Below are 12,303 nucleotides of genomic sequence, written 5' to 3' on the forward strand. Positions count from 1 at the left end.
CGACAAGGTGTTTACATGATCACATTCAGTTTAATTCTTTTGAAGATCTATCTTCTACTTTAGAGCATGTATTTATTTCTCATTGAGGTTAGAAGAGTTAGAAAGAATTCACGTTTTTGTTAGTTAACATTTTCTTTAATGTGCTGGGTTCCCCACTGTTGTCGTGGTATTTTAACTAACTTCATAGAGGGGTGCAGGCCCCATTCCAGTGTGGAATCCAAGTCACTAGTCTTGGCCTGATTAGTGCTCAGAAATCTCCAACCTCCATGTGCGGTGAACTGTGTGTGTTATGATCAGGAAGGTGTCTGAACCCATCAGACTCCAAATTCCTGGAAGGCAACCACGGAATTGGTGCCTCTCTGTGGCCAGGTCTGGCACAGTGAGTTGGGGGTTGTGGAGGAGCGCAGAAGAAAGGATTTTTAAAAAGGCTAATCAAGAATTGACTGTGTTAAAAAAAAAAAAGGAAGAAAAAGATCAGTCAGATACAAGATGGCATCATTTTCCAAAAATTAGTCTTTTTTTTCTATAAAAGGTATGAGCATGTATTATTTTTACAAGAAAAAACAACCATTCTCATTTTAAAGAACAGTTACAAAATGGCAAAGGTTTTGAAAGCAAACAGTCTTGAATTTGGCACTTAGAAAAGTTCCTTAACCTCTCCAAAATCCTTTTCTTCATCTTCAAATGAGCAAACCATTAGCACTCACCCCACTGTTGGAGTGAAGGCTGTTTGGAGAATTAGGTGAGGTTTTGTGTAAGGCAGTGCCTGGCATGACGTGAGTGGCCAACACATGCCCACTTTTAAAAGGAGGGGATTTCCCTGGTGGTCCAGTGGTTAGGACTTGGTCTGTCAACTGCTGTGGCCTGGATTCAACCCCTAGTCGGGGAACTAAGATCCCGGAAGCTGGGCAGCATGGCCAAAAAACAAAAACAAAGACTTCGGGCTTTAAAACAAACAGCTTTAGTTGTTCCCATAGTCCTGCATAGCCTCCCCTATTGTTAACATCTTACATAGCGTGGTACATAAGTTACAATTAATCAATCACTCTTGACGCTTTACTATCAACTGAGTTCTAAGCTTTATATTCAGATTTCTTTAGGTTTTTTTTTTTTTGGTATGAGAAATGGCATTCTTTATTCATAAATAAAAATATGTAATTACCAGAAATAGTTTACACGGCCAAAAGCGGGCATCAAAAATAAAATAAAACTGTCAAAAGCAGAGCAAACTAAACAGCACACAACGAAGAGGAAATAACTCTGTACGTACTCTTCCCAGCGCTGGGCCGTGGGCAGCCAGCCTGGGCCAGAGTTCCTGCTCTGCGAAAGCAGCACAATGGGGCCGCCGACAGGGGAGGAGAGCGGAGCGTCCACGCCCGCGGTGCACACACAGCTGTGCGCCCTCCTGCTCGGGCAGCTGTTGCTCCCACAGCCCAACCTGCCTGACCCTTGGGATAGATTTCTTTAGTTTTAAACCAGTGGCCTTTTCCTGTTTCAGGGTTACACATCCACTTTGATTGTTTTTTTATTACCATTCTCGTTTTTGTTGTACAGACACTTAGCAAACGCCTCTCCCCAGCCCTTCCCTTTCTGGGTAGGAGCTATGTAGGTGTTGAAACTTGTTTTCTTAGCCTCTTAACAGGAAGCAGGGAACAGAGCTCAACCTGCAGGCTGCGTCCTGCCCCAGGACTGAGAAACACGGTGGGCACGTGTGTGTGTGTGTGTGTGTGTGTGTGTGTGTGTGTGTTGGGGCGATGGGGTGGGGGAAGTGTGGGTGTGGCAGGGATGGGCGTTCTGTTTCAGGCTGAACGGGGGGTGGCAGGTGGCATGTGCCATGGGTGCAATCTGAGCTGCCTTCATTGCAGTCAAAGCCATAGGTCTGAAGCTTCTCTTGAGCAAGAGTATCGACTAGGGCTCAGCCCAAGATGAATCAGAGATGTTTCTTCACCAGAGGTCAAAGGTGCAGCCTGATTTATAAAAACCTCCCTACCCCAGGGCTCCTCACCACTGCTGTGCACTCTCCTGGCATTCCACACTTCTGTGCAGAGGGGTAAGTGTCCTTTCCTCGACTCAGCCCTCGGGGGTCACTTGGCAGGATGGTGGGAGCCACAACTCACTGCCCTCTGAACCCGCTCTGGCTGACTGCATTTTGGGACCAAGGGTACCAGCTCTTGCTCTGATGGGAAGACCCAGTCTCAGGACTTGGGAATGGCCAAGGTGGGAGGGGTGGCCGGCATGTGGAAGAACCCTAAAGTACCATCACTTGGGGAAAGGAAACAGCCTGGCAACCACAGAACCCTTCCCAGGTGAGCCTGAGTGACCAGCACTCTCTGAATTATACTCGCCAGGAGACGGGGGCCCATGGAACAGGTGGCAGTTAGGGCTGATTCTTTGATACTTTAGGCGGTACCCTATGTCCTTCTCCCCTATTCTATCCACAAATAAGAACATTCACCGTGGGTCAAACAGAGCAGCAGACCCGGGATAGTAGCCCTTGTCTAAACCATTAATGAGGAAGGAGGAGACAGTGGAAGCGTGGGGCTGGGGAGGCGCTGCTCTAGACCTCCCTTGTCTCCTGAAGGTGAACGTAGTTTGGTAAAATGACTAAGCTGGAAGATCACCTGGAGGGAATCATCAACATCTTCCACCAGTACTCCGTTCGGGTGGGGCATTTCGACACCCTCAACAAGCGTGAGCTGAAGCAGCTGATCACAAAGGAACTTCCCAAAACCCTCCAGGTATGGGAGGCCCCTCTCTTGGCAGTTTCCCACCCCCTTGCGCTGAGGGCAGTGGTCTGAAGGATGATGGTGGGGGCAAGGACTGGGGTGGGTTCACCCCAGTTTGTGCTTCCAAGGATGTTCCCCAGCCCCTCCCAGCTGCGGTACAGGGGCCCACCGCTCTCTCTGAATAGCTCTCTCCATCACCTTAGATCATGCCTTCCTTTCTCGGTAAAGTGGAGAGAGGCAGGGCCAGGCGGGGTTGGATTATTGAACTATACAACATCTTCTAGGTTAAGACTTGGTTCTAGGATGGCTTAAGACAGCTGCTTCTGTCTGCCTTTCATTTTCTCACATTGGATTCTCCCACATAGTTTTGGATCATGAGTTACTGTTCCCTGGCTGCCCTGGGCTGAGTTCTGAGGGATGCGAGGCCTAAAGAAAGGGGAACTCACTGACCCTGCTTTCTCTTCTCCCAGAACACCAAAGATCAACCTACCATTGACAAAATATTCCAAGACCTGGATGCCGATAAAGACGGAACCGTCAACTTTGAGGAATTCGTAGTCCTGGTGTCCAGGGTGCTGAAAACAGCCCACATAGATATCCACAAAGAGTAGGAAGCTCTTTCCAGCAGTGTCCCCAAGAAGACTTACCCTTCTCCTCCCTGAGGCTGCCTTACCTGAGGGAAGAGAGAATTAATAAACGTACTTTGGCAAAGTTCTTAGCAGAATCTGTGTCCTTTTTTTTTCTTTTACCAAACTTGATCCTTCCTCACCCCTGCTGTTCTGACAAGCCCCGTTTAGACCTCCGAGACCCGCTTCTCTGTCTGCTCGTTTGTTCACCAACAATTTATTAAATCTCTCTAATTTGTTCATGTATTCATTTATTTAACAAATATTTAGTGAGCATCTATAATAGCCAGAGATCAAAGACATGAAGTCCTCATCCTTCTGGGGTTTTCATTCTAATAGGGAGGGAATTGAAGATGAACCAACCGACAAACGACTAAGTATTAGCAGGCCAGTGCATCCTGTGATACACTGGTAGGTAATGAAAAGAGATATGTAGAAACCTAAAGCAAAGGAATATAGGGTAGAGGGAAGGACAGGGTTCCTGGTTTAAATATGTTGACAGAGGGATGCATTTGGGCAGAGATCTGCAAAGGATGCAAAAGCTGCAAAAGATCCACAGCTTGCGGATGTCTGGGGTCAAGAGTCCTGTAGAGAGAGGTCGAGGCCCTGAGACAGGTTCGAGCCTGACCTGCCCGATGGCCAGCACGATGGCGGGTGCAGAGCTGAGGCAGGGCTGGTGGGAGATGAGCGCCTGCAGGAAGCAGGTGTAGGGAGCAGGGGCTTACAGTCTGTGGGGAGGACCTTGGACTTGGTGCCAAGTGTGCTAAGGAGTCACAGGCGGTTTTGAGCAAGCAAGTGAGTTGATTTCACTTATTCTTCCTGTATGGATCATGAAACCTGGGGCATGATAAAAGGTGTGGGGAAAAGGGAGACCGGAGCAGGAGGCAAGCATGAGGTACGGGGGAGGGAAGACTTCTCAGGCCAGACTCCCTCCCCACGCTGATCTAGGCCAGGTTCTTCGTGACATGTTCCCCTAGGACTGTGTTGCTCTCCTGCTGGGCTCTTCTCTCCTGCTGAGATTCTGTATCCACTGGGTGCTTATTTGTTTAATGTCTGTCTCCTGCATTGATGGGGGTGTGTGCACGTAGGTGCAGCATCTCTGTCATCAGCACTGTGCTTGGCATGCAGCAGTTATTTCAGAAATATCTTTTATAGAAGTGAACTTATGGGCACTTACCTGGTGGTCCAGTGGTTAAGAATCTGCCTTCCATTGCAAGCAGGGGACCCAGGTACCATCCTGGGTCTCACAACAGGGCTCACAACAAAAAGCCCTCATCCTGAAACAAATACCCAGTGCAGTTAAAAAAAAAATGAATGAATGAATGGAGATCATTGTTGTTCAGTCACTCAGTCATGTCCAAATCTTTCTGACCCCATGGACTGCAGTGCACCAGGCTTCCCTGTCCTTCACTATCTCTGGGAGTTTGCTCAAAACTCATGGAAATTAATAGGCTACTGATTTGATCCCCTATAAAAGGTCCAGGGGAAAACAGGAAGGAGCATGGAGTAATCTCCCTAGGGGCCAAGTGTTGGGTTCCCTAGTGAAAAGTGCATCCATCTGAATGGGAAGAAGTTAGTGGGGGCCTCCCTGTCTACCATCCCCTGTCGAGTGCTGAGTCAGGTCTGGGATAGATGGCATGCCCCTTTAGTCCAGATGTCAAGAGGTCCATTTTGTTAAGTGGTTAGAATACCCGCACATTATGGGTGCGTGTACCCTCCCAAATTCATTTGTTGAAGCTCTAACCCCTAGTGTGTTGGTGTTTGGAGATGGGCCCGTTGGGAGGTAATTAGATTAGTCATGAGGGTGGGACCTTCATGGTGGGATTAGTGCCCTTATAAGAAGAAGAATAAAGATTTCTCTCTCTCTATGAGCACACATGGAGAGGAGGTCATCTGAGCACACAGCAAGTCTACAAGACTGGAAGAGAGCCCTCACCACACCCCCAGCTCTACTTGCAGCCTGATCTCAGGCTTCCAGCCTCTAGAACTGGGAGATTAAATGTCTGTTGTTTAAGCAACCCAGTTTATGGCAAGGCTCCCCAACCTTCAGGCTGTGAACTGGTACCTCCTGTCAGACCAGTGGCAGAATTAGATTAAAAATAAAGTGCACAACAGATGTTATGTGCTTGAATCAACCTAAAACCAACTCCACACCCTGTCCATGGAAAAATTGTCTTCCATGAAACTGGTCCCTGGTGCCAAAACGTTTGGGGACCTCTGGTCTAGGGCATTTGTTATAGCAGCCTGAGCAGGCTGGGATACCGTGAAAGCAGCATCCAGGGCACAGCCTTAGGCTCTGACAGACACATCTTCCTCCTCTTCAGCAGCAGGAACAGGCCAGGAGGGCAGAGTTTATGACACCATTTAAAAAGATTAGATAACTTGCTGGAGCCCAGGTATGACCGATATGAGGAAAAGTGAGAAGAGAAACTTCACATTGGGGCAGGGGTGGTTTTGTATTTTGGTGCAAAGCCGGGCAGAGATGATGTGTAGAAAGCTGGGATTCAGGACTGAGGCCAGGAAGTGATAAGTCCTGGCCCCAGAGGCCCCAGGGTTGGAGGTTCGCTGGACTGTCCATCAGAGGAAAGCACTCTGTCTGTGATGTGGATCTGAGGCAAGTTGAGGCTGGAAGGGATTGTGGAAAGTAGGAACCTGTGGAGACCTCTCCTGGGGATGAGGCTGGGGCAGAGGATGAAGATGGGGATGGAGTAGGATTGGCAGAAGATGAAGGAATTCAGGACCCAGAGAAGGCAGTCTTGGGATGAAGGCTTCCATCACTGAATGAGAAAGGAGGACCACTCAGGGAAAGCCCTCATTTGCTGACTGACCTTGGGAAAATCACTTTGCCTCTCTGGATCTCTGTCTTCTTCATATTTGAAGAATTCAAAGGAGTTTTGGAAATTCATTTGAAGAGTTCAGACTAGGTGGACACTCAGGTATAATTCAACTTTAATGTTCTGAGATACTTGGATGGGATGGAGAACTTTAAGTAAGATCTAGAAAGATGGGAAGCAGGGTATTCTTGGGCAAAGAAATGATGGTGGCCTAAGTATGAGGATTAAAGTTATATTTCTGGATTCAGATCCTAGTTTTACCTTTTACTAATTGTGAGACCTTGAACTCGTTACTTAAAATCTCTAAGCCCCAGTTTCCCCATCAATAAAGTAGAAATAACAGCAGCATCTTTCCCAGAGTTGAAGTGAGGATTAGATAACCTAACAAAACATGCAAAGCACTTAGCACAGCGTCTGATGCTAAGTAAGCACTCAGTAGGTATTAACACTAGTAGTAAAATACTAATTTATATGGGAAGGCCACTTGCCAATGCAGGAGACGTGGGTTCAATTCCTGGGTTGGGAAGACACCCTGGAGAAGGAAATGGCAACCCACTCCAGTACTCTTGCCTGGAAAATCCCATGGACAGAGGAGCCTGGTGGGCTACAGTCCATGGGGTCACAGAGAGTCGGACACGACTGTGTGACTGAGCCCATATTGTGAGCTAAGGGACACAAAGTGCACCTTCCAGGGGCTCTGAGTGCACCCCTGCCCTTCAGGAGGATGTCTTGGGCCGGCACACTGCCACACACCGTGAGCTAAGCTTACTTGCACACTGGGACTTTGGAAGTCAGGAGAAGAATCTGGATTCAATGAGATGGCCACCAAGAGCCTCTGGGGCTAGCATGGCTAGGACTTGTCATTTAACTTGGCCCATATGTAAAAGTCTTCAATATTAAAAGGAAGCAAACCAGATTGTGAAAATCTGATGGGCAAGAGCCGACTTCCTCTGCTTCTCTGATTTCCCTTGTTACTTAACTCAGCCCCGGGTAAGCAGAAGTTCAGTTCTTGCCCTTTCAGCATTAATCTGAGGAATCTTTCCTTAATCCTCCCTCCTCCCCATACCTGCTCCACCCAAGAAGACTAATGAAAAGCACCTCCTCTGTGCTCCCAGGCACCCTGTGCTTCTCATCGCCTTTGTTTTACGGCCACAACTTAATATGGAAAATAGCTATTTGGGTGTCTCTTGCCCCTGTTAGGTTAAAGGTTCCTTGAAGGCAGGGGACCTGCAAAGTGTTTGACACAAACATCAGGCTCAGTAAGTCCCTATAACAGCCTCCAGCCTGATTCCTGTGCTCCTTTACTCTGGGTCCCCAGTCCCTTGTCCATGCAATAGCCAGTGTGATGCCCAAACATAAGTCACAGTGCGTCACTACCTGGTGAAGACCCTGCAGACTTTGTCCAGTGCTTCTTGTCATCCAGGTCTCATTCTCATTGTCACCTTCCTGGGAAGCCCTGTCTGGTTCCCCAGCCCAGTTAGCAGTTGTTCTAGCGTGTCTTCCTTTTACTGCGGCACTCGTCCGCACCTGCAATGATCTGTTCTTTCTTCCTTGACTTGTTTCTTGCCTGACTTTCCCTAAGCAGAAACTCCAGCCGAGCTGGGACCTGCTGTGTTTTGTGAGCTTGTGGCAGTGTCCTGCCCCTTCCGTTATTCAGTGATGCCTATTGGTTTAGTAGGATCAAGTTACTGTTTACTAACTGAGGGGAACAACAGCTTTTATAAAATGAAAGTGAGATGCTTGTGGCGGCGGTGGGGAGGGTGGGGGGACCCTACGGCAAGTACACCCCATCACAGAGGGCTTTGGAGTCCTCGCTGTGGAGAGGACCCCTCTCTCCAGACCTCAGCAATATTCGAAGGCAGTTGTCACAACCCCCTCCAGCTTCTCTTTTCCAGGCTCAATACCCTCAGCCCTATCTATAACTGATTCCCATTGTAATCTCCTTCCATTGTTAACGGGCATCTCAGAAGCTGAACATCTTGTTTAGGAGGTGTCAGGAAATGGCAACCCACTCCAGCGTTCTTGCCTGGAGAATCCCAGGGACGGGGGAGCCCGGTGGGCTGCCGTCTATGGGGTCGCACAGGGTCAGACACGACTGAAGTGACTTAGCAGTAGCAGCATCCCTGGTGAGATATGACCCTGATTATACCTCAAAGGCATTCCCCTCCCTGACAATACCCTACTTACTTGAGACTGCACCTCAGGCCTGAGATCAAGAGGCAGAAAGCGCCTTGTGAAGGAGATTCAGAAAGAGACACAGAGAGAATATTGTAGGAAGGGAAGAGAAAGAGACGGCAGACCAAGAGGAGAAGGAAGAGAGGAGGGGGATGGATGGAAGTGGGCTGCCCTGCCCTGCGCCCTATGCTGGAATCCTGCTGCCCTGGTGCAAACACCCACCACTCTCCGCTTCACCCCTTGCCTGCCTTAGTCTTGGTGTTAGGGGAAACACGCAGGCTGAAACTGCCCACCCTGGCCAGGCACCATGGTAACCATTCCTGTGAGTTCTTTTATGACAGGAGGTCCTGGGAAGGAACATGAAATTAACAAGCCACTTCAACTCAGAAGACTTCAGGAAAGGTCAAAAGGAGATGAGCGTCCTACTGACCTCCGAGAATCCTCCTCATTGGAATACATTTTGGCTGAGCCACATGTGCACCACCAGGAAAGATCCTGAGTCAGAGAGACTGGCCAGAGACAACCCAGCAACGAACCTCATCACCACAAAACCCGAGACTTCAAGTCATGTGGCAGAGTGGTTCCCCTGGGTCCCCTTACCCTGCTTCTCTCCACCCAGGTGCCCCTTTCCAGTAAAGTCTCTTGCTTTGTCGGAACGTGTGACTCCTCAGACAATTCATTTCTGAGTGTTAGACAACGGCTCCCTTTAGGGCCCTGGAAGAGATCCCCCTTTCCTGCAACACTGGCAATAGTCCCCCTCCTCACTGTGCAATCTCACCGTACATGAGACAATTCTGGGTTCATGGGCAAGAGTGAGGGAACTCACAGAGAACAGGGAAACCCTGGGAATGCTCACTGGAGGCCAGTCTCTCCCCCTACCCCGGTGACCACTTTCCCTGGTTGACGTGTGCAGGCCGGGACCTCTGAGGACAGAAGCTAGGGGTCTAGTTCAGCCAGGGGATTGACCAGAGTCTTGGGGTAGAGGAATTGTTTTAGCCCGAGTCCCAAGGGGAAGCAGGAGTTGAGCAACCAATTGTTTCAGACCTGCTGTCACTTTGGTAATTCAAGTGTCAAAATCCATGACACAGGGCTTTCTAAAACACAGGTTTTCAGCAACTGTGGGAGGGGACAGGGCATTGAGGTTGGATTCTGGAGTTTACTTCATGGCAGGGCTTGTGTCAGGCTTGTGTAAGATTGCCTCAGCCGGCTGGTGAAAGCTGAGGCCTTCCTTCCCAGCAAGGTCTTGGGAAACATCACACAATCCTCTTCTTTTTCCTGTAGAGGTGGTGAGATACACTTGCCTTGTTGACATGGTCCAGGTAGTTTGAGATCCTGGCTGAAAGCATCATTTCTCTGAGAAGCACCACCTCGGGCTCTCCTAGCCTCACTTGGACCATCATGCTGCCTCCAAACCTGTCTCACTTCTGCCCCAAATCATCCCCACACAGCAGACTTTTCCAAAGTATGTATATATCATTTCCCTCCCCAAATCTCCACTGCTGCTCCTGCCCTCTGTTTTCTGGAAAGTGTAGCTCCCTGGCCTCTATCTCCCCGCTCTCCTCTTCATCTCCCACCTCCTTCTCTTGTACATCCAGGCCTTTGCACATGTGATCTTTTTCTGAAGCACTTGCAGCTTCATCTGAGGATGCCTGCAGCCAGCAGCTTTAACTCAGCCCTCCAGGAGACCACCCAGGTGAACGGCAGCCCTCCCATCAAAGCCCCACAGAACTTCATCCCTCTCTGACCTTTGATTTTCTATATCAGACTCATTTAAGAGACTGTCTTGTCAGCCCTGCAGTCCTGGGAGTTCCTTAAATGACAGAGTGAAGCCTTATTTATTGCAGGGGCCCCTCAGAGCCTTATACAGAGCCTGACATACAATAAGTGTGTAGTTAGCGTCTCTCGAGTGAATAAGAAGACAAGTGAGTGACAAACGAATTAATCTCCATGCCCAGTTCTGGAAGCATTTCACAACGCCCAGGTCCCAGAGCATATTCTGAGCATCGTTGAGCCTCTGGGCACCGCCCACGTCCCAGAGCATATTCTGAGCATCGTTGAGCCTCCGTGCAGTGTCCTGCAGTGGGGGGTGCCCCTGTACTTCCTCACCCCTCCCAGAAAGGTATGCAGAAGTTCAGGTTTCTCTGCCAAGGAGGGAAACTCCCTCTTATAGGAATCGGGGGACAGGCATCTGACAACAGGCTTTCTGTTCTTCAATCAGCATAATGCTGGGGAAACCCCAAAGTGTTTGTTTCTTGAAAGAACTCAATCATAGAGGTAGTCAGCATTTCTCACCTGGAATGGGAATCTTAACCTTGACCCTGATGCTCTCATTCTTTGTCTGAGGGAAGAAGATGACTCCCCTCTACTCCATAGAACCACGTTTTTGGAATAGGAGAAGCTAAGTCACCCTTCCTTCAGGTCAGCTCTTTTAACAAGATCTCACAGGGCTCTGCAAGAGCGGTTTGCTACCACCTCCCCCCCTGGGATCTAGAGCAGCCTGCCCCTCTCAGACCGAGCTAACAAAGAGATAAGGCAAAAGTGGAACCCTTGGTGTCTAAGAAGCTCTGTCCCTTATTGTTCTGAGCCCAGCTGCTCCATCATCTCTGGCCTTCAGGTTGCCAGACCATCAGTACACCCCTCATGCCCAAAGCGGTCCCCACCTCACCCTCTCCCCAAGACAGCCCCAACGTCACCCTCCAGCTCCACGGGGCCCTAGGACCATCATACCTTCCCTTGCTCATTCAAAGTGCTCCTGAGAGTTTATTCCATGCTGACCTGGAGGCAGTCGCCATTGCCCCTGCTTCTAGATAAGGGGTTACAGTTCCCTAGTGCACGTGCAGACATATTGGAGAGTCCTACGGGCCTGGAGGAACAAGCCCCCGTGTGTTTGAGGAAGGTGGGTGGTCAGGAAAGTGGGGGCGGTGGGGGGGGGGTGGGCAGTGACACAGGCTCTAGGCCCTCATGGCCATTAAGGGACTCATTAGAGACCTCAAGGCGAGGAGAGCATTCCTGGTGCAATTGTGCAGAGCCTGGGGATAGCCGGGATGTGATTTAGGGAAAATGTTTTGAAGAACTGATTGGGTAGCTGTGTGCATAGACGGAGTTAGATTTATTCTGTGCCCCCAGTGGTGTGGGAGGAAACCATGGTTAATGCTCAGCAGGCACGAGGAGGTGGATTTTGGCTGGTGTAAAGAAAGTCTTAGTGTCAGCACCAAAGGAGGACACTCCCTTTCCCGGAGGAGTTAGGGCAGGCTGGGGCCAACTTCTTGGCAGGGAGAGAATCACTCAAGTGTGAGGGTGGGACAGGTGGGGTTAAACCAGTAATGTTCAAACTTTTTTCAGAACAAACTACTTTATTCAGGTGAAAGCTTCTAGTGTGCAGAAGATGAAGGCAGAACTGGTAAGAACTGAATAAAGCTGGGGAGGGGCTCCAGAATCCCATCCCCTCACTGCCCTTATCTTCCCGTTGGAGATGCCATAATGATATACAGAACCTTCAATATTTTCCCCTGGTGATCGAGGCTTTGGGGACATTTTGCTGGTTTTAATCCTACTTCTTCTCCCTCCTTTCTTGACGTTACCCCCCAGAAAGGGATTGTGGAGCATGTAGAGTATTTTAGGACAGCTGTACAGTCAGTATTGTTTGAGAACCTGCTGTGTATCAGTCACTACTCCAGGGGCTGGGAATAAACTAGAAAATAAGGCAGATGCCATGACTTGCCCTCATGGAGTTCCCAGTGCAGTGGGGAAGCAAAGTCAAAGACATACTTCTGGCACACTGCAATAGGTAATGGTGGATGCACGGGATAGGGGAGCCTACTCTATCCGAGGCATCTAGTCCGGGCCAGTACCCAGGCTGTGGTTTTTCCAGTAATCATGTATGGGTGTAAGAGTTGGATCATAAAGAAGACTGAGCACTAAAGAGTTGAGCTTTCAGGCTGT

The 12,303-nt window shown here is 49.3% G+C and overlaps 1 protein-coding gene across 2 annotated transcripts; it reads left to right on the forward strand.

Moving 5' to 3' along the window:
• The first annotated feature begins 1,495 nt into the window (after window positions 1-1,495).
• Window positions 1,496-3,450, forward strand: LOC113886722 (protein S100-A12). 2 transcript variants are annotated; one of them, XM_027533104.1, is made up of 4 exons: window positions 1,496-1,701; window positions 1,996-2,050; window positions 2,582-2,738; window positions 3,197-3,450. In XM_027533104.1, the coding sequence occupies exons 3-4, from the start codon at window positions 2,601-2,603 to the stop codon at window positions 3,335-3,337; spliced, it is 279 nt and encodes a 92-aa protein (XP_027388905.1). In that variant the 5' UTR covers window positions 1,496-1,701; window positions 1,996-2,050; window positions 2,582-2,600; the 3' UTR covers window positions 3,338-3,450. The 2 variants fall into 2 exon arrangements, with proteins under 2 accessions (XP_027388905.1, XP_027388913.1); XM_027533112.1 differs by having other exon boundaries at window positions 1,660-1,701; window positions 1,952-2,050.
• Window positions 3,451-12,303: the final 8,853 nt, after the last annotated feature.

The sequence above is a fragment of the Bos indicus x Bos taurus genome, chromosome 3 (genome assembly GCF_003369695.1).
Source record: "Bos indicus x Bos taurus breed Angus x Brahman F1 hybrid chromosome 3, Bos_hybrid_MaternalHap_v2.0, whole genome shotgun sequence".
NCBI classification, from domain to species: domain Eukaryota; kingdom Metazoa; phylum Chordata; class Mammalia; order Artiodactyla; family Bovidae; genus Bos; species Bos indicus x Bos taurus.

Bases quoted from the DNA above. Each gene is read 5' to 3' on its own strand.
- LOC113886722 (XM_027533104.1), top strand. From the start codon at position 2,601: ATGACTAAGCTGGAAGATCACCTGGAGGGAATCATCAACATCTTCCAC. The intron at 2,739-3,196 runs GTATGGGAGGCC...CTCTTCTCCCAG, and splicing joins AACTTCCCAAAACCCTCCAG to AACACCAAAGATCAACCTAC.